Genomic DNA, 23,127 nt, shown 5'->3' with positions numbered 1-23,127 from the left:
TACTGATGAATTTTAGAGAAATACTGAGGGCGTTTTCAAGAAATACTGAGGACGTTTTCAAGAAATACTGATGACATTCTCAAAAAACACTGATGAAATTCTCAAAAAATACTGATTAATTTTAGAGAAATACTGAGGGCGTTTTCAAAAAATACTGATGACATTCTCAAAAAATACTGATGAATTTTAGAGAAATACTGATGAATTTTTGGAGAAATACTGATGAATTTTGAAGAAATACTGATGAATTTTAAAATACTGAGGACGTTTTCTAGAAATATTGATGACATTTTCAAGAAATACTGATGACATTCTCAAGAAATACTGATGAATTTTCAAGAAATACTGATGAATTTTAAAATACTGAGGACGTTTTCTAGAAATATTGATGAAATTCTCAAAAAATACTGATGAAATTTTCAAGAAATACTGATGACATTCTCAAGAAATACTGATGACATTTTCAAAAAATACTGATGACATTCTCCAGAAATACTGATGAATTTTCAAGATATACTGATGAAATTCTCAAAAAATACTGATGAATTTTAAAGAAATACTGATGAATTTTAAAATACTGAGGACGTTCTCAAGAAATACTGATGAAATTCTCAAGAAATACATGAATTTTCAAGAAATACTGAGGACGTTTTCAAGAAATACTGATGACATTCTCAAGAAATAATGATGATAAATCAGTCCTCCATGATATATGAACATGGTGGTACTAAGTATTGTACTTGGTCACTGATGTATTCACCTTGAAGAAGTTGGATATCTTTGGTTGTTGCACCGGTTCTTCCTACAGGCAATAAAAATATACAATATCACATGTATTAGAAGTAAAGTATGTCTCTAATCTTCCCTACCAGCAATAAAAATACAGTCATATAACTTATATGGGTTTTCCAAGTGATTTTATACAAGTGACATGAACTTTAATATTGCACTTACAAATTACTAACAAAATAAAATACAGTGAAATTTATCCTTTAATGTCACATACACGTTTACCTTATGCTGTTTTCCCTTCACAGTCCTGCCCATCTTTTTAGTATACCAATTGATTAATTATAAGGTCAGGTTTCATCAAAAGTGAAGATCAAGTCTCATGTTCAGGTCATCATAACTAAAAGGTGAAAAAAAAGCAGCACATAGTGATATATCCAAAAGGTGTTACACATCATTTCCAGAAATAAAAATATTCAATAACAGCTCTTAGGGAAGGTATTTTAAACTCCCAGAACAGGGAAAAAGGACACTTTAATTGATTATCATATTGTGAGCTGAGCTTTGTCTCTATAACATCTGTTAATAATGTTAAGAACAGATGATGACAAATGTAAATATCATGGTGTGTAGTTTGTAAATGCATTATGATTGGTGGTAGTGATGATGATGATGATGATGATGATGATGATGATGTGATGACAAATGTAAATATCATGGTGTGTAGTTTGTAAATGCATTATGATTGGTGGTAGTGATGATGATGATGATGATGATGATGATGATGATGATGATGATGATGATGATGATGATGATGAATTTACATGTTTATGTGTGTAGTGTGTGCATGTATTATGATGTAAAACGATATGTGTGGACAATAATGTTTATTTTCAATTGAATATCGAAATAGTCTTGTATGTGATTTTCATGATATCCGTCCATGAATGTGAGAGAGGTTGATGTTGTCTTTTGTATGTGAATCATATGCATTGAAAATTAAAATATCTGCAAAAGAAAATTAATACTTACAAAGAAAATTAATACTTACAAAGAAAAAGTTAAAGGACATTATTGACTTTTTGAGGATTTACTTTAAAGTTCAACACATCTTCTCATTTTCTCCCCTGAACTAAAAGATAAGTGTCTCACAAGTCATAAAATGACATAAGAACACAACCATTTCCCAAAAATTTGAAAGAAAAAAAAATGAAATATATGTTGTCTGTTGTCAATTTACCATATAATGTAAAGCCAAAATGTCAATTGGTCATGCACAAAATGTTTTTTAGTAATTAATGACAAGATCGAATACTGGTTTGGTTTCTTTGTAAATTGTATAAAAAGAAGTCTCTTCTACCATGCACCTCCACCATTTATCAACTACTAATAGTGTGGCTAAAAATAGAAGGTAGATAAATTCATGCTCACCTATGACATTTACTCTCACTGGCTATACAGGCGAGTCAATGAAGAAAAAAGTCAGCGATGAATTGTCATTTCAACACAAAGTTGGATAACAGAAATGAAGATTTCTTATGCAGTTATATACACACCGTATCATTGACTATTGGGTCATGTTGAAAAAATGACGCCTTTTTTGTTGCAAGTTTTTAAACAAACTTTAAATCACGTGTTTATTTCTTAGAATGACACCGAATTTGAATAACTAATTACTCAAATGCAGATCTATTACCCAGTTATGGTTATCTGCCTAACTTGTTCACAATAAAATGTTATTTGGTAGGCATGAAAAAGAGCTCGAGTAGTCTGAGAGACATAAAACTTGATCAGCTAATGATCGTCGTGTTGAAGACTGTTGCTCCAGGTGCTAGTTTTGGAAATATATTAAAATCGATTACAAAGATATCTAATTAACAAAAACAAAAACAATCCAGTTCCATCAAATGAAACTCAAAAAGTAAAATGAATAAAAAAAAATTGTAGGATGTTATGTGAGTGAAACCTGAAGTTTACCGATATTTGCAAAGTCCGCCAAAGATATTTATGCGCCTCTATTTAAAAAAGAGTTCCAATACACTTTCGATGTATTAAGGTTACTTGAATATGGCTTCTAGCTGTAAACGTCAAAGACTCACATAAATATAATATCTACTTAAAATTTGAAAAGAATAACCTTGATAAACTAATAGTTAATTGAAATGGGTTTTTTTCTAAATGTGTTTATACGGACAAACTGAAGGTTTCAATCGAAATTAAAAGTTCAGGCATAACTCAGGATGGACCTGTAAATATTAATATCTTGAAAATGGATATTCGTCAGAAAGCAAAACAAGATCAGTAGATCCTCTCTTATTTCATAAAGGAACAACGTTAACCCTAGTCAAACAATTCGAACTAATTTAAGCGAAGACGAATATTCAACGCATCGAACGCACCCAGCCAGTGCTAAGCGCATATATGACATCGAAATTATGATCTGAGTCTAGAAATGATTGTGTGATATCAGCCAGTGTATGTGATGTGGTTGAAAGTCTCTGTTTTTATTTCGAGTGGATTTTCAAAGAAAATTGCCTGGAAAGGTAAGTTCACTTTTTTTTTTATTAAACTAGTTTTTGTTTTATAAACAGAGTTCAAGTGTAAACTCAGCTTTTCATCTGATCATGTAACAGACGACACATGAATTGAGCTGTCATTTTCGACATTTTTGGACGGCTGACTCAGTCAGTCGGCGAACTGTGGAATAAATAAATGATACTCCTGACATCGTTGACCAAACGTTTATGTATCAACACAGTAATCCCTTAAATGGGAGAAAACTACTTGCTTCTAGATTATATTAGAAATCAGCTTTCCGATTTCGTTACACACTGTTGTCAGGAAAGAGAAGCGGTATAAGATAGGTGTAAGTAAGCAATTCGCGGAAAATTAATCCCCCGGACGTGAAAAAATGTGTTAAACCAAACATACCATGTTCTTTCTTCATATGCCTCGGAATTCCCAGAAGACAGTCGTATGTAATTTAATGTATTATGTTATAATACACACTATCTTATGTATAGTAAATTATAGATTGTGTTCTTAATGCTATATACACTTACTCTTATTTACATAGAGATCCAATGAGCATATTTTCAAGAATAAGGGATTTCAAAGTCCTCTTTAAGCTGCTTGCCCAGTTGAAATGCATTGCCACCTGTTCAGTGTCAGCATTACGTTAAAAGTCTTTTGTCATGGCAGAGGAGTGAGATTCAGATATGCTTCTTTAGATATATTGGACCAGGGTTGTCAGTGATTCATGGGGTTCAGATATTTGAGTCTTGAACTCATGACTTTCCCGTGTTACTTGCTCAGATTTTTCATACTAACTATTTCTTTTTGTAATCTGGCCCATCAAAATTTTGAAAATGGTGTTGAGGACTTAATAAGATATTTTGCTAAAATGACTATAACAGGTGACCTTAAATTACAAGCTAGTGTGAGTTAGTGACCAGTGTGAATTACCAGTAGTACAAGTTAGCTTCAGTGAAAAATCCAAGTGTCCAACCAGCAACTGAAAGGTGACAAGTTGGAGCTTCAGTGGAAACTAGAAAGTGCTTTTCATAGCCCCGTCAGTTACTTATGTACAATGGACAGTTATTATAGATATGGTAAATTGTTATAAGAACCACAAGTGTGTAAGATGTTTCTGTCAATCAGGTATTTTATATCTGTGGTACAGTTGATAGTTTGAATTCCCCAAAATCCATCCATTCAAAAGCAAAGAATTTCAGAGATCCATCAATGGATTTCAGTTCAAGGAAAGACATCAATATGATTTATAAAGTGTTTCTTCTACAAATTTAAGGTCAACAGACAGAAGCATGAAGGTCAATAAATGTTGTTGATTTTTTTTTCAATAAATGTATACATTGATTCTACCTCACTCAATTCTTCACACTGTTACAGTTTCAACATGGGTTTTAAAACACCTGCTCAATGCTGCCATCACTTGTTCTGAGAAAAGTTTTATTTGGATAGTAATTGTACATGTGATATAAGCTATCATAGGATCTGTAAGATAAAGAGATATTGCCTCTGATTGACAGCTTCAACAGTCAGCATCTGTTGAATTAAACATAATATATTAATGAAGTCTGGATGAGTTCATATTTGCAGATTATACTGTTAAAATAAATCAAAACATTTCCCTGATTCACTCTTGCAAGAAAATATCAATTTATGATATTAGCCCCAGAAAATGGCCATACCAGGCCGCCAGCTACTGTAGTCATACCACCAACATTCACTTTCTTGGGATAGGATAACCCTTCGATAAAAAATGTAAGTGGACACTGCAGGAGTATTATATCATGTATGATAGTACCTTAGTTCTTGACTTTTGTTTTTACTTTGTTAATGAAATGTCTTGTATCATGGTAATTAACTCCTGGACAACCAGGGACAAATCTCCAGGTCTCTCAATTGGAATCGCCTTGTTTCATCATGGAATACACTGAACTGTATGTAAACAGGCTTGTAAATTTTAAACTGCAGTTATTGCCCTACCACAAAAAGATTAACCATGTTTAAAAAATATAGAATCACAAAGGTAGCATCAATATTAAACACTTGATTCTCTTGTGGAGACAATAATGTGTTAACAGGAATATTACATACAAAGTGTCTTCTGTCTGTAGAACATTTAACTGAAAAATATCCTTTCTCTAAACTGTTGGGACTAACATCCAAACAAAGCTAAATATTTGATGATTTCAATGGATACTGAACATGCTCCTTCAAGACAGTAATCTCTTTACCAGGTTCATAGTATAAAAATTCCCTTTTATGACATTTTTGTGAGTGATAGATAGAGAAATATGTCATTGATAAAAGTGTTATTTTTCACTAGTAGAAAATAACACTTTTACAGATTTACTCCAAAGAAAATACAGAACACAAATCATCATATAATATTGACAAATCGCAAAGCCTGATACAAAATAAAATCACAAAACCAGAGACCTAGAAAAAACATGTTTACTGTAGCAACATGACATTCAATTCCATGGTTAACTTTCATTTTCATGAAAGTCAGCTAAAAATGCAACACAAATTACCTTATCGGACATTGCACCCAATCTCCAACCGAACATCTTGAATGTGGATCTAACACATAAAACATTTCAAGAGGATTCGTGTCATCAACGGCGACAGCTGTATATGTTGCCGCCATATTTTTAGCTACGTAGTTACTTGTCACACATTAAACTCTAAGAACATTTTGACATCAAAAGATATGTACTCAATATGATTATAATACAAACATTAATATACAATATGTTTCAGTTTCATATTTCAAAAATGACAGAGTTATGATGATTTTACTCCAGCGAGAACAATAGCTAATACCATGGGTAATCATGTTGCATCTTCAGACAATATTGCCTAAATTACTTAAAGAAGATAGAGACATCAATAGATAATACATACTTGTACCGAGTTTCATGTTTATATTTGTAAAATTGGTTGAGTTGCTCGAAGATATTTTTTCCGCGACCGCTACGATTGTTCACAGTACATGTGGGTATCAATCATCTTGTTATATGTTGATAGGGAATGAAATCAATTACAAGACAGAATTCATCCCATAATCATTTTATGACTTCTGAGACATACATAACACATAAGCATCTCTAGTGTTATATTCCACATCACTCAATATTATGATATAACCAGGTAAGACCCTAATCATGGTCTCTTTGAGTGAAGTTTTCTTTCATGTTCCACTTTTATATTGTGCAAGCACCAGCTGATACAAAACAGATCAGGCCCCAACTCTGTATTGCAGGTGATCGGCATGCGTAGCACGGAATGTATGCAAGTTTACTTTGTGAAATATTTATGGTCTTTCACTACGACAAATGCACGAAGACTATCCTTATTATGACGTATAAACAATTATACAATCATAAGACTCACAAATATTCGTCATAAACACCAATTGGAATAAATAGTAAATCTGTAGTCATTAGACCCAATGTAGACTCTCTATACTGAAAAACTTCTGCCAAGCAGACAAGTACACATTGTGATATCTAATGTGAAAGAGAATGAAATGAATCCTGTCATTTTTTCAATCCAAAATGTTAGTGTTTCAGTAGATAGTAATATGAATTCAACACATTTTACAATGTTCCACATATGCCACTGTTTTTACCGATGGGTACCATATCCCAATTTGCAAGTTGCCATCATATTTTTAAACATTTCATTCTGAGTCTGGATGATGTTGACTATGATAGTTTGCATTTACATATAAGTTTACAATTTTATATTTATTTTTTTGCTCATAAATATTTATCATCAACTAATTTTTTTTTTTTTTTGGTTTTAGAGAAGGTTTGGAATTTTTTATAAAAATATTCTATATATTTCTATAATCTTGTTATATAAAAAGATAAAACCAGTCATATATTGAAATATTATTATAGATGAATCTGAATGGATCATGTTATCACCATGGTCATACTTGAGGATAGGTAACTTTTCTTCATTACAGCTGCTGATTAATCTGAAGTTTACTTTCATTTCTTGTTATTGTTTATTTGTGCCCGTAGACCTGACTTTCTAAGAGACTGTTTATTTGTGCCCGTAGATCTGACTTTCTAAGAGACTGTTTATTTGTGCCCGTAGACCTGACTTTCTAAGAGACTGTTTATTTGTGCCCGTAGTTCTGACTTTCTAAGAGACTGTTTATTTGTGCCCGTAGGCCTGACTTTCTAAGAGACTGTTTATTTGTGCCCGTAGACCTGACTTTCTAAGAGACTGTTTATTTGTGCCCGTAGACCTGTCTTTCTAAGAGACTGTTTATTTGTGTCCGTAGATTTGACTTTCTAAGAGACTGTTTATTTGTGCCCGTAGTTCTGACTTTCTAAGAGACTGTTTATTTGTGCCCGTAGACCTGACTTTCTAAGAGACTGTTTATTTGTGCCCGTAGGTCTGACTTTCTAAGAGACTGTTTATTTGTGCCCGTAGGTCTGACTTTCTAAGAGACTGTTTATTTGTGCCCGTAGACCTGACTTTCTAAGAGACTGTTTATTTGTGCCCGTAGACCTGACTTTCTAAGAGACTGTTTATTTGTGCCCGTAGACCTGACTTTCTAAGAGACTGTTTATTTGTGCCCGTAGACCTGACTTTCTAAGAGACTGTTTATTTGTGCCCGTAGACCTGACTTTCTAAGAGACTGTTTATTTGTGCCCGTAGACCTGACTTTCTAAGAGACTGTTTATTTGTGCCCGTAGACCTGACTTTCTAAGAGACTGTTTATTTGTGCCCGTAGACCTGACTTTCTAAGAGACTGTTTATTTGTGCCCGTAGACCTGACTTTCTAAGAGACTGTTTATTTGTGCCCGTAGACCTGACTTTCTAAGAGACTGTTTATTTGTGCCCGTAGACCTGACTTTCTAAGAGACTGTTTATTTGTGCCCGTAGACCTGACTTTCTAAGAGACTGTTTATTTGTGCCCGTAGGTCTGACTTTCTAAGAGACTGTTTATTTGTGCCCGTAGACCTGACTTTCTCAGAGACTGTTTATTTGTGTCCGTAGACCTGACTTTCTAAGAGACTGTTTATTTGTGCCCGTAGACCTGACTTTCTAAGAGACTGTTTATTTGTGCCCGTAGGTTCTAAGAGACTGTTTATTTGTGCCCGTAGATTTGACTTTCTAAGAGACTGTTTATTTGTGCCCGTAGACCTGACTTTTTACGAGATTGTTTTTTTGTGCAGTTTTTCTGACTTTCTAAGAGACTGTTTATTTGTGCCCGTAGACCTGACTTTCTAAGAGACTGTTTATTTGTGCCCGTAGACCTGACTTTCTAAGAGACTGTTTATTTGTGCCCGTAGACCTGACTTTCTAAGAGACTGTTTATTTGTGCCCGTAGACCTGACTTTCTAAGAGACTGTTTATTTGTGCCCGTAGATCTGACTTTCTAAGAGACTGTTTATTTGTGCCCGTAGATCTGACTTTCTAAGAGACTGTTTATTTGTGCCCGTAGACCTGACTTTCTAAGAGACTGTTTATTTGTGCCCGTAGACCTGACTTTCTAAGAGACTGTTTATTTGTGCCCGTAGATCTGACTTTCTAAGAGACTGTTTATTTGTGCCCGTAGACCTGACTTTCTAAGAGACTGTTTATTTGTGCCCATAGATCTGACTTTCTAAGAGACTGTTTATTTGTGCCCGTAGACCTGACTTTCTAAGAGACTGTTTATTTGTGCCCGTAGACCTGACTTTCTAAGAGACTGTTTATTTGTGCCCATAGACCTGACTTTCTAAGAGACTGTTTATTTGTGCCCGTAGACCTGACTTTCTAAGAGACTGTTTATTTGTGCCCGTAGTTCTGACTTTCTAAGAGACTACAGATATCTATAATTAGTTACTTTGATTGTCTATCTGGAAATAGCTACAGAATGTTTGTTAAAACTGCATTGACACCTAGTATTGAAAATCAATTCTTTATCGTTAAAATTTTGGTTATAAAGACAAATTAATCAGATCTGTTTTACTACAGTTACCCAGTATATTGATTAGTCTCAGTGTCAAAAGAAGGAAGGCTAGAAAATCCACTGTGGTTTATCAATATTTTTTTATATATATATATAAACTTTATATATTTTATGTGAAACAACTTTTAAACTTATGTTAATCTATCCGTGGGAGGAAACCAAAGTACCTAGGGATGGAACTGTGACGACTAGGTGAAAAGCAAGTGCATTACCACTGCACAACTCTACCACCTTTTAATGCTTCTTCACATGATTAAAACACTTTTAAAATGCTTAGCCTAAGATACCATACAAGGGATGTGAGACTTGGAGACTAGTGTATAGAAAAGGGGCCAAAGTACAGTGTGGACTTAAACATACACGTATACATTAATATGGTCTTATTCAACGAAAATATGAAAATAGTGGGTTTGGCTTACTTCCTTATATGGCATTTTCTTATGAGATGATGATATGATTCAGTAATAGTTCCTTGATTTTGATCTCATTCAGTCACTTTCTACATAAAATAAAGATGCACAACCTAATTTAATGTTTTCTTGACTTGTATGATATAAATATTATTTAATTTTAGTAAAAATAGAAATTCTTACAATGAACAAATAGAAGATTTAAGTGTGACATTTCAATGACTACACAATCAACTTCATCAGACAAATGACTAGTGTGAAGCGTACTAGCAGTGACATATGTAGTGTACAAGATGGTTAGACTCAGCAGACTTTTTCCAGCTGTAATATAATCCTATGTACTCTAAGGTAGAAAAATAGTGTGACGAAATGCATGGTAAAAAGATTATTGAAGGAAGTACAAAAAGTGTAACAATGTATTTTAGTCAATTTGACTATAAGCTGTGTTTAACATTATTTTCTACATTCGTGTAAATAGAATGAAGGTACAGGCATAAAAGTCGGCCCAATCTTTACCATTTCATACACAAATTTTTTTCTCTTTGTGTTTGTAAGCTAATAGGTCTCAGTCTTCTCTGTGTTTGTGCAAGATGACGGATCTTAATCTCCTTTTGTTTGTATAGGATGACAGATCTCAGTCTCCTTTTGATCTGAGTTTGTATGCTGAAATAGTTTAATCACTTCTCTTTGTAAGTGGACAGATCTTTAACTAGGCTGTGTTTGTAAGCAGATTGACCTTAAGTCTTCTCTTGATCCGAGTTTTGAAGATGACAGATCTTAGTCTCTTCTGTGTTTGTTAGCTGATGGGACTTGATTAGTCTCCAATATGTTTGTAAGCAGACAGATCTTAGTCTTATTTATGTTTGTAAGCTGAAATAGCCTAGTCGTCTTTATTTTTGGAAACTTACAGAGATTAATCTCTCCATTTTTGTGAGCTGTCAGATCTTAGTCTCCTCTGTGTTTGTAAGTAGACAGATCTTAGCTATATAGTCTCCACTCCACTGTGTATGTACAAGCTGACAGATCTTAGTCTCCTCTGTGTTTGTAAGTAGACAGATCTTAGCTATATAGTCTCCACTCCACAGTGTATGTACAAGCAGACCGATCTTAGTCTCCTCTGTGTTTGTAAGTAGACAGATCTTAGCTATATAGTCTCCACTCCACTGTGTATGTACAAGCAGACAGATCTCAGTCTCCTCTGTGTTTGTAAGTGGACAGATCTTAGCTATATAGTCTCCACTCCACAGTGTATGTACAAGCAGACAGATCTTAATCTCCTGTGTTTTTTAGCTTAGAGATATCTTAATCTCTTGTATTTTGAAGCTGGCAGGTTTTAGTCTCTTCATGTTTATAATTGTATGGACAGCTTTTGGTCTTAGTCTCCCACATGCTTATAAACTAATAGATCTTAGTTTCTTCCCTTTATGAGTTTGTGAGTTTACAGATCTTCGTCTCTTAAGTATTTGTAAGCTGCTAGATCTTAGTCTCCTCTGTGTTTGTAAGCTGCTAGATCTTAGTCTCCTCTGTGTTTGTAAGCTAAAAGATCTTACTCTCCACTGTGTTTGTAGACTGAAAGTTCTTTAGTCTTTTTTGTGTTTGTAAGCTGAAATGTCTTAGTCTCCACTGTGTTTGTAAGCTGGAAGATCTGAATTATAGTCTCTTGAATGCTTGTAAGCTGACAGATCTTTTTTGATGTTTTCTGGATTAGATCACTGCTTTTCATGTTGATTGTTTAAGTAAATCTGTGTGATAGTGCTGACATTCTGAGGGCCTCCACTTCTATTGTCTAGCATGCACAGGGCTGGAGGTGATGTATCTGGCATTTCCACCATCTCCTACAACTTAGTGGATTCCATAACAGGATTCTGTGTACAGTATATTTGATGCTGCGTGACATTTACTCTGCATGTACAGCAGGCAATCTTGATTTCGTAAGTAAATTAATACTCCATAGTGGTAAAGCCATACTGTTTATTTGTAAAAAGTGTCTTCAAAAATTGAACTGTTTAAATCATGGTGCATTCAAGTTTTACTTCTATTTTTATGCTTGGAATCTCATGCAAATATACACATACCTTGTATACATATAATATGATGTTTATCATGCTGATCAATGGTATCTTAAGAATTCCATCAATGTATGCATCCTTCCTGCAGAGGATTGCGATATTACAATATACTTTAATGGTATATCACACAGTCGTTCAATTTTCAGAATGTTTGATTCCAACTCTCATGGTAGATAGTAGTTCTATCTAACATCATGTAGACAGTATATTCACTTCATTGTTGTTGAAGTTAAATCCGATCAAAAATATTTTATTCAGTGTTAAGAAATATGAGTTTTTTGCAAGGCATTAAATTAGAATAGTGTGATGTTTCTACTTAACCTTCATTATGATGTGGTACACAAATTTTGTTTTTCTTCAGTGTCAGGGTTTAGGCAGATGTACAAGAGTTTGGTGTTGAATTAAGATCAATGTTTATTTTAATGCCTCTTTTTATTGATAGAAATGATCCCTCAAATGTTTTTTAACTCTCTACATATAAAGCTTGCAATTTAAATAATTTCTGGAAAAAAACCTACACAAGTAATTTGACATGCTGCATAGATGTTGTATAATGTCTATCTTTTGATAATTAACCCATTATATGTTCATGTACTCTGTTGAAGAACTGTGATAACATTGTGATATATTTGTCAAATATGAATAAATGCAATGCCTAACTTTAAGATAAGTTTTACTTTAAAAAAATTTCAATATTTGTCTGAAAAGGATCAAGTTTTTTTGTTTTCTTATATAATAAAAAAGAGGGGAGAGGGGTCAAGTTACTTGTTAATGTTAAAAAAGTATGATAACACTAATTTTTTGTGAACAAATCAACACAGGAAAATGTGTGTCATTAAGGACTGATTAATAGATGTATTTACATGTGTTTCTATCTACAAACAATTTCCAGGAATGTTTTGAACAGGACTGCATGATGTGTATGTACTGTTAAATCATTATTGTTTCTATATGGAGGTATAGTGTATATAAAATCTTTAATTATGAAAGTTTCTGTTATAGATTTTATTATATATGTGGTTATTGATATGACTATCTCTACACAGATGTATGGTGTGAACTGTTTGATATGAATATCTCTACACAGATGTATGGTGTGAACTGTTTGATATGAATATCTCTACACAGATGTATGGTGTGAACTGTTTGATATGAGATCTCTGGTGTGAACTGTTTGATATGAATATCTCTACACAGATGTATGGTGTGAACTGTTTGATATGAATATCTCAGATGTATGGTGTGAACTGTTTGATATGAATACACACAGATGTATGGTGTGAACTGTTTGATATGAATATCTCTACACAGATGTATGGTGTGAACTGTTTGATTCTACACAGATGTATGGTGTGAACTGTTTGATATGAATATCTGATGTATGGTGTGAACTGTTTGATATGTTTGATATGAATATCTCTACACAGATGTATGGTGTGAACTGTTTGATATGAGATCTCTACACAGATGTATGGTGTGAACTGTTTGATATGAGATCTCTACACAGATGTATGGTGTGAACTGTTTGATATGAATATCTCTACACAGATGTATGGTGTGAACTGTTTGATATGAATATCTCTACACAGATGTATGGTGTGAACTGTTTGATATGAATATCTCTACACAGATGTATGGTGTGAACTGTTTGATATGAATATCTCTACACAGATGTATGGTGTGAATTGTTTGATATGAATATCTCTACACAGATGTATGGTGTGAACTGTTTGATATGAATATCTCTACACAGATGTATGCAGGGTTAGTAGAAAAATCCACTCGTCCGCTCGTCTAGACGAATCAAAGCTACTTGCAGGCGAGTGATTTGTTTCAGCTACTTGTCCGGTGGGCGAGTGAAATTTGTAGTTCTGACTATTGAATATTCAATAATAAATTACGTTTATCAACTTAAACACTCTTAAAACTAATTTAAATCCACTGATAGTCGATCAGATACATCAATGTAGTATCCTTGTTTACACCACGTGTCAAGACTCGTGCTGATCCAGACTACGCGAAAACCTATTACGTTACCACAAATATTGCAAACAAGATTGTTTTGTGTACGTAGTTACTGTCAAAAAGTCAATGTTCTCGCTGGTGTTAACAGTGAATTAAATATGAGTAAAACAATAAAAGCAAGTGTTGAGTTCAAACATTTAATATAGAAATTGATAATAAAATTTGTGTTCCTTAAATTATGTTTTGTTGCCCTTTTTTCTTCGGGTGAGTGAATATTGGATTCGGGCAAGTGAATTTCAAGTTTCACTTGCCCAACAGACGAGTAGCTGAAAATAGTTTTTTCTAGCCCTGATGTATGGTGTGCTAATCTATTCATTTGGATCTTTGGATGAGTGTGCTGTGGAATATGTTATAATATTGTCATGTGTATGTGCTTTGAAAAATTTAATAAAAATATATGTTAAAAAAAACATTTAAGAAAAAAATGCAGAATTTTAAAAGAAATCTTTGCTTTATCGTCCATCCACAAAAAATTGTCTTAACAATTTATAGTAGATTAAAAATTGTTGGGCAGAATCTCTAGTGACTTCTTTGTGCTTTACAGAGATATTATAATGGACAATGGAGAGAGGTCGAATTTTTATTTTTTTTTCAAACCATACTCTACTTTCTAACTGGTTGGTTTCATGTAAACATAACAAACTATGTTACTAGCTGTCATCACTGGTAAACAGAAATTTCACCTAATTACACAAAATAGTTAAATTTTGCCATGTTAAACCAACTCAAACAGTGTAATATTTGAGTTCATGTCAGTCAAAGTGTGTCATGTACGTAGACATTTTTGACCATGTGCCAATTATAATCAATGTTATACGTATTGGACTAGATTCAAAAATTTTGCAAATTTTGAAATGAAATTAAATTTTCGTCTTCACAGTATAAGTGAACGTAAAGTTATTTTCATTCTGTTTTTGTAATGTTGTCTTATCAACTACCAGCTTCTGTGTTATAGAAAATTCTGTGATGCAAGTATTAACCATTTGCTACATGTAGCTAAATATGTTCAGTTACCGACATTGAGAGCAAAAGGTTTACAAACGCAGATATTCAAAGTTACTGTAAACACTCTTATTTCTGTTTATGTGATTGTGAGCTAAGGTTCAGTGTAGACTGATAATATAGCTGTGAATACTGGGATAGTTTCTTCATTGTTCTCTGAGATTTGAGTTGAGCCTTTCATCTTGTAAGACAAGCTTGATGTCGATATTTTCGTGCTGTATTTGATGCTGTAGAATTGCCCAAGTTAAATCTTTGCTTTATAGTGTGCTATAAAGCAAAGCACTTCAGACAGTAAAATATATATAGATAAGTAATCAACTGAATGCCTGGTTTCAGTTTTCTTTAAGTCAAAGCTTCATTAGGTTTCTGTTTTGGAGATACACAGGTATGCCCTATAGTATTTATATAATCACTTTGGCTATCTCTGTCTGTCCATCTGCCATCCGTCCGTCCGTCTGTCCACAAATTAAGTTCCTCGCTGATAATTTAGGTATTGAATGACATATTTTTAAAAACTTTGGTCAAGTTGTTCTGTTTTCAAATGCGAGGTTAAAAGTCAAGGTCATCAGAAGCAAAGGTCAATGTCAAAGTTTGTGTGTTTACACTGATGAACATTTGATTATAACAATATGAAACAAAATTGGTTAGAATTAAAGAAAGACGTCAACTGCCTTATGGTCATCGTAAACTGCCTTATGGTCAACGTCAACTGCCTTATGGTCAACGTCAACTGCCTCAAGGTCAACGTCAATGCCTTATGGTCAACGTCAATTGCCTTATGGTCATCATCAACTGCCTTATGGTCATAGTCAACTGCCTTATGGTCATCATCAACTGTCTTATGGTCATAGTCAACTGCCTTATGGTCATCGTCAACTGCCTTATGGTCATAGTCAATTGCCTTATGGTCATCGTAAACTGCCTTATGGTCAACGTCAACTGCCTTATGGTCATCATCAACTGCCTTATGGTCATCATCAACTGCCTTATGGTCATAGTCAAATTTTGTAGCTTTTCAGAGTTTGTACACTAACAGAAATAAATTCTTAATAAAAAGTAAACAGACAAAAAGTTACAGTCATCTGGTCTTGTGTGCCATCCTTATCAAACCCAACATCCTAGAGGGACTAGTGGCCATGATATGTGAAGACTTTATCTCATAGTTCAAAATGTTAGAAACATAGAAAAAGCAAGAAAATTCCAAGCAATAAATATTAGAAATCAACTAAACAAAGCCTATTAGCGTTAAAGACAGACACAAAGGGTTTAACAGCACAGTAAAGGTTTCCCAATCAAGTCTGACACTGATAGAGAAATTTATGTGTACAAATGCAGTGATCCTTACAGCTGAAGGGAGACACTGATGAACCATCTGCATAGTCATTAGCATGTCTGTTTATAGAGTGTAGTACAACTTTGGCAAGGTAAGTTTGTCAGGCACACAGTATTCTTTACTGACGGCATTCTCCATGGAATATTGACATCATCAACTTGATGTTTTAAGAATGTTGACAAGCTTTGTCAAAGATGTGGTAATTTATGTCTCAAGTGAAAACTTCATACAATTTAACTTTGAGATTTCTAAATTGATGGAGAGATGTTTTTCCCCCAGAATGACATGAAACTTGCTTAACATATATTGTATCCATTGCAGTATTCAGAATTTGACAAGGACTGCGCATTAAAGACTGAGGTAATATATTCCTTACATGCTTTTGTGTAAATCTTAATCCACCTTACAGATATTCATGCATTCAGAGATTGTGTGTCGCTCAGTGTGTTAGGCTGCAGACATCATGGCCAGTCTGTATTTATCTGGAAAATTGAATTTGTATATCTCTTGTACTACTGATGTGATCTCTGACTTAGGCACTTCACTCCAACATCTTCCATAAGATATATGATGGCTGTCCATGTGGGATTAGGGTCAGTTTGTTAAGATCTGCTGTAGGGTTTCAGGGCCTCAAGCATGCTTTTATGATAATAAAAAATAAGTAGATATACATTTAAAATTAAACCTGTAGTATAACTAACTACAGGTCGCAAAAAGACGAGATATAAATTGAGGGCCTACGAGTCGCAGGTCAGGGATGCTTTCTTCGATGTCTTCTGTTCAGGAGACATCATAAAGTCCAGGCATATGGCCTGCTTATTCCCCTACATGATCATACTGGAAGTTGGTTAGTAGCCAGCCTCTGTAGGATGGAAGCTTTTTCCTTGTGTTATACTGTTGGGACATTGAAATAATGCAGATAGATAAGTGACTCCTTTGCTTGGGATCTTGATCATTTGTTATCTTTCATGTCTGCTGTTTCTTTCTGTGATCTGTTTTACATTCGCGAATTCCACCCTCCTTGGTATGATCTAATGGCTGTTTTGAAGACAATAAACCCTGTGAAAATAACACAAATATAAATGCCTTCAGAATGACATAGTTTTTATTTATCAATTAATTTATTTATTTATCTATTAATGAAAATATAGGGCTTTTAGGTTACTGTGCAGTCTGGTCCACCAGCATCAATAGGCCTGCTGACTGTTCTTAAGGCCATACTAATCTGTCTTAATACCGTTGATAAGCCAGTTTGATTATATTGTAATATTAACAATGGGTTGTGATTAGATTTTAAATCCTTTGTATTCAGTTATTACTCATAGGACGGGAACTTTAATTTCATTGTTGAAATTACACTGAATTTAAGTGTCAGTAGTATGGTTTTTGCATGATACAGTGGTAACATTTAACAGGGTTTGGTTCGTGGATTGCATACAAGGTATGGGATGATAACCTACCTGAATGCTTCATCTAGTTTCACAGGTTTCCTCCCACAGATAGACCCTGTGGTGCTTCCTTCCATGCCAAGAATGATAATATCTTTTTTAGGTCATCTGACCAAAAAGGTCCAGATGATCTATTGCTATCATGCATGGTCTATCATCGTGCACCGTCTGTAAGCTTTTCCTATAACACACTACTATTGCTTAACGTGGGTCGTTGATTCGACCTTTAGGGACTTGGGGACAGTGAACCAAAAAGGCAAGCTACACAATATTTTAATTCAAAACCCTACTTCTTCTTAATGCTGGGGTAGATTTCAACCAAATTTCATCTGAGATGTTACTGCAGATGGGTTATCATTTTTTTTAATTCAGAATATTGATTTGACCCTAAGGGACCTAGGGTGGGGCCCTAAATAAAAAAGTTAGTCTATAATTTTGCTTCAAAATGCTATTCTTCCTTGATGCTTAAATTGATATAAACCAAATGCGGTCTGAAATATCGGGGCTCCAAAAGGGATAGTTATAGACAATATCTGCTCCAGAACACTAATTGTTCTTAACGCCTGGGTAGATATCAACAAATTTGGCCTACAACATTATTAGGTAGTGGCAATGATATCAGAAGTGCATTAAGTGATCTTGACCAAATCTTATCTTTTTGCTTTATTCCAGAATACAACATTTTTTTATCTTGAACAATTAATCTTTTTTACTACTTCTCAAGTTTCATTCACACCATTGACAAAAAAAATTCTGAGTTTGATTTGTTTGGAAAAGAAAGAAATGATATATGTTATTTTTCAGCGTGATCAAAACTTCAACCACAGTAGCCATTTTGTCACCTGATTGCGCAATTATTTTCCATGAACAGAACTTACCATTTTTGAGTTTCTGATACTTTTAAAGAATGTTCTAAATTTGAATTAAACAGATTTGTCAGACCTCAATTCTGTGGTTTATCCATCCATGCATCGATTGTCAGATGACCATTAAGGGCCATGGCCCTCTTGTTGTAACTTGTTTTACAAATGCTGTGAAATAAATATAGAGTTTATAAGTGACATTTGTCGTACCACTGCAGTTGAAACGTTAAAGCTTTAGCATTTATGTAAACTCCAGAAAATCACCATGTGAATGGTAAGATGCTCCCTATCTGTGGAAGGTTGTGTTTTTCAGGAAGCTGATAAACAGGCCAGTCTGTGTTGACATTTCCGTGGACATTTTACCCCTGTTCTGGATGGCTTGGAACAGCCCTTCTGTATGTTGCCAACAGCTACAAGGAGACTCTGCCTCAAAATGACCCAAGCTGTTCATGATAACAAAACAATAAACCCTGCAAACAAACTGCAGTTAATATCTCCTACCAGATCACATGGCTAAATCAACACTCATGTGTGCTTTATTGAATAGTTTGATCCACGCAGTGAAGGGGTGTTCTGTCTTGCTGGATGCCTTTGCCACTACATTTAACTTCAGTGTGGTTAAACTATAAAGTCAACATCAGCTCTGAACTATCACAAGGAGGCTACACGAACATATTGAAGCTTTTCTCATAAAGTGACAGGACGATGATCTGACATAATCGATTATCATATCATTTAATCTGATACGAAGATCAATTGTAATTCTTCAAATCAATCATTGGTACCTCTTTATTTTCTTGTGTTCTAGTAAAAACAATACTTACACCATGCATAAAAATTATGCCAATTGCCAGTGATATTCATTCTAATACCAATTCAAGGTAACAGGTATTTTAGGTTAAAGTTTGAAATAGAAAATATTACTACAACAGAGAAACCGATCACGTTCAATGAATATTAAACTCACAGCCAGTCGAGTAATTGATTAACAACATCGGAAAGCCTATCCGATTTTAACTGATAATCATGTATGGATTTTAGTCGCCACAACTTTCAACAACACAGCAATCAACACATAAACTCTCCTCCCATGCAATGATGAAGAATTATAAATATATCATAGGAATATCAGGTTGATATTGAATGATTTTTTCACTGCTTAATCCTCACCATTTTGTTCCCTGCTCTAACAACATATTAAAATGATTTCTATATGAAAAATTATCACCCAGGTTATATATCTGACCCTTTGGCTGTGCTTAGAACTGGTGAAATTTTCCTTTATCCACTAAATCCTGCTTAGAATAAGCCGATCATTTGCTACATTGATTTCTTTTTAGCACTCTTGATGATTGAGTAAGGCCTGCGGATAAAAATACAGATTTGATATCAATGTAAAAAAAATTGCTATTTGCCTGTCAGCCACCACAGTCTTGGCAAAAATACTACCGAACCAAAACTAAATTGTCTATATATATGTTGGCATGGCAACAACAGCAGTGTTGCCAAGCTTTTAGCCTGATGTGTATTCCTTTTCACTATATAGTATTACCTGTTGATATCAGGTAGTTATGATGTTATCGATCATAAAGCTCCATTATAGGTATATTTTTTTCCAAGGAATCAAATTTTAAAAAGTGTGTTGATGTTGTGGTTGTCTTCTGAGCAAATCCTTCTAAAGGCGGAAGAGTACAGGGCAACTGGTACAGGGCCTCAGGTAGGGCAATTTTCCATTAGAGTCAACAAGAAGAGTCCTGATACAGGCTCTGTTTTTCAATACGCCATCCTGTTATGGATATATGCAATCTTGTTTCACAGCAATATTAGGGTCGTCAAATGAAACATCAGCTGTTTTAAGAATTTTTACTGAATGACATGACGATAGAAAAATGTACTTAGAGATAATACACTTGGGTTATATAGAAGATGTATCCAATCACTTTATTTAATCCTAGTAAATTTGGAAAGAGAAAAAAATAAGATGGAGTCATGGTCCTCTGTGCAGGTGGGTGATCGTTTCACTACACAGGAATCTAACATTAGAAAGCAAATTCCATCCATCAGTGTCTACAATATGTAGCATAACTGTCTTCTGTGTCTATACAGTAATTGTAGCAATCTTTCATTTAATCGGATCAAGATAAACCACAACTTTTCATGTAATACACAAACTGGCTTATTATATACCAATTGGTGTATGGAATTCTAAAAATAGCTGAAATCACTTTAAACATAGCTTTTTCAAATTCTTTTGCCCAAGTCACATTTGTTTAGTCATAGGATATTATACAACTAAAAATATTCATTTGCACATGGGAAAGTACGGAAAATGCAGGACTTCCAGTTTATGGTGCTCGTTACAATCAGCAGCGGCCGTTAAATCAAGTATCTAAGTAGCAAGTACTTTCAGTAAACATATTTCAGTAAGAAAATATTTACCTTTTCATAGACTAATGCAACTTTTAATAATATATTGCAAAAGTTATTGTTTCAAAGATTTCATCTATTTTCAGTAACAAATCCTTACCCCTATTGGCATATAATAGGCCAGTATTATAGGCAAAGTTGTGGTTTTCCTGACCTTTTAATAAAGAGTTCTAGATGTCAGGAGAAGCTGCTACTTTGTTAGGGAAGTCCGTGTAAACAAGAGTATGAAGATTGAATCACTGAAAATAACATTACAGACATAGCTGTATGAGTGTCATTTTGTAAACCTGGACTGGTTAACAGTGTGGGAAACTGTGTATGTCAATATTGAATTACAAACCAAACTGGACAAGAAAGGTACATGTATAGTGTGAGCTGATGTGTGTATTGTTTAGACAGATGTATAGTGTGAGCTGATGTGTGTATTGTTTACACAGATGTATAGTGTGACCTGATGTGTGTATCCACCTTCTATCTGATTGTTTACACAGATGTATAGTGTGAGCTGGTGTGTGTATTGTTTACACAGATGTATAGTGTGAGCTGATGTGTGTCTTGTTTACACAGATGTATAGTGTGAGCTGATGTGTGTATTGTTTACACAGATGTATAGTGTGAGCTGATGTGTGTATTGTTTACACAGATGTATAGTGTGAGCTGATGTGTGTATTGTTTACACAGATGTATAGTGTGAACTGATGTGTGTATTGTTTACACAGATGTATAGTGTGAGCTGGTGTGTGTATTGTTTACACAGATGTATAGTGTGAGCTGATGTGTGTAACGTTTACACAGATGTATAGTGTGAGCTGATGTGTGTATTGTTTACACAGATGTATAGTGTGAGCTGATGTGTGTATCCACCTTCTATCTGATTGTTTACACAGATGTATAGTGTGAGCTGGTGTGTGTATTGTTAACACAGATGTATAGTGTGAGCTGATGTGTGTCTTGTTTACACAGATGTATAATGTGAGCTGATGTGTGTATTGTTTACACAGATGTATAGTGTGAGCTGATGTGTGTATCCACCTTCTATCTGATTGTTTACACAGATGTATAGTGTGAGCTGGTGTGTGTATTGTTTACACAGATGTATAGTGTGACCTGATGTGTGTATTGTTTACACAGATGTATAGTGTGACCTGATGTGTGTATTGTTTACACAGATGTATAGTGTGAGCTGGTGTGTGTATCCACCTGCCATCTGATTGTTTACACAGATGTATAGTGTGAGCTGGTGTGTGTATCCACCTGCCATCTGATTGTTTACACAGATGTATAGTGTGAGCTGGTGTGTGTATTGTTTACACAGATGTATAGTGTGAGCTGGTGTGTGTATTGTTTACACAGATGTAAAGTGTGAGCTGGTGTGTGTATTGTTTACACAGATGTATTTTGTGAGCTGGTGTGTGTATTGTTTACACAGATGTATAGTGTGACCTGATGTGTGTATCCACCTTCTATCTGATTGTTTACACAGATGTATAGTGTGAGCTGATGTGTGTATTGTTTACACAGATGTATAGTGTGAGCTGATGTGTGTATTGTTTACACAGATGTATAGTGTGAGCTGATGTGTGTATTGTTTACACAGATGTATAATGTGAGCTGATGTGTGTATTGTTTACACAGATGTATAGTGTGAGCTGATGTGTGTATTGTTTACACAGATGTATAGTGTGACCTGATGTGTGTATCCACCTTCTATCTGATTGTTTACACAGATGTATAGTGTGAGCTGATGTGTGTATTGTTTACACAGATGTATAGTGTGAGCTGATGTGTGTATTGTTTCCACAGATGTATAGTGTGAGCTGATGTGTGTATCCACCTTCTATCTGATTGTTTACACAGATGTATAGTGTGAGCTGATGTGTGTATTGTTTACACAAATGTATAGTGTGAGCTGATGTGTGTATTGTTTACACAGATGTATAGTGTGAGCTGGTGTGTGTATTGTTTACACAGATGTATAGTGTGAGCTGATGTGTGTATTGTTTACACAGATGTATAGTGTGAGCTGATGTGTGTATTGTTTACACAGATGTATAGTGTGAGCTGATGTGTGTATTGTTTACACAGATGTATAGTGTGAGCTGATGTGTGTATTGTTTACACAGATGTATAGTGTGAGCTGATGTGTGTATCCACCTTCTATCTGATTGTTTACACAGATGTATAGTGTGAGCTGATGTGTGTATTGTTTACACAGATGTATAGTGTGAGCTGATGTGTGTATTGTTTAGACAGATGTATAATGTGAGCTGATGTGTGTATTGTTTACACAGATGTATAGTGTGAGCTGATGTGTG

At 34.5% G+C, this 23,127-nt stretch overlaps 1 protein-coding gene across 1 annotated transcript in view; it reads right to left on the bottom strand.

Moving 5' to 3' along the window:
• The window catches only part of LOC132545776 (DNA replication ATP-dependent helicase/nuclease DNA2-like), a 78,947-nt gene extending 61,654 nt beyond the window's left edge, over positions 1-17,293 (bottom strand). The window contains exons 1-2 of the mRNA XM_060209468.1: positions 17,240-17,293; positions 15,517-15,726 (exon numbers count right to left, since the gene is read on the bottom strand). Coding sequence (XP_060065451.1) covers positions 15,517-15,726; positions 17,240-17,293 — 264 coding nt within the window. The remainder of the gene's footprint in view (positions 1-15,516; positions 15,727-17,239) is intronic.
• Positions 17,294-23,127: the final 5,834 nt, after the last annotated feature.

The sequence above is a fragment of the Ylistrum balloti genome, unplaced genomic scaffold (assembly GCF_031769215.1).
Source record: "Ylistrum balloti isolate Yb309-2 unplaced genomic scaffold, AGI_CSIRO_Ybal_v1 Utg369600, whole genome shotgun sequence".
Taxonomy (NCBI): Eukaryota; Metazoa; Mollusca; class Bivalvia; order Pectinida; family Pectinidae; genus Ylistrum; species Ylistrum balloti.
The sequence above is the reverse complement of the archived record's forward strand: the minus strand, read 5'-3'. Positions and strand labels throughout refer to the sequence as shown.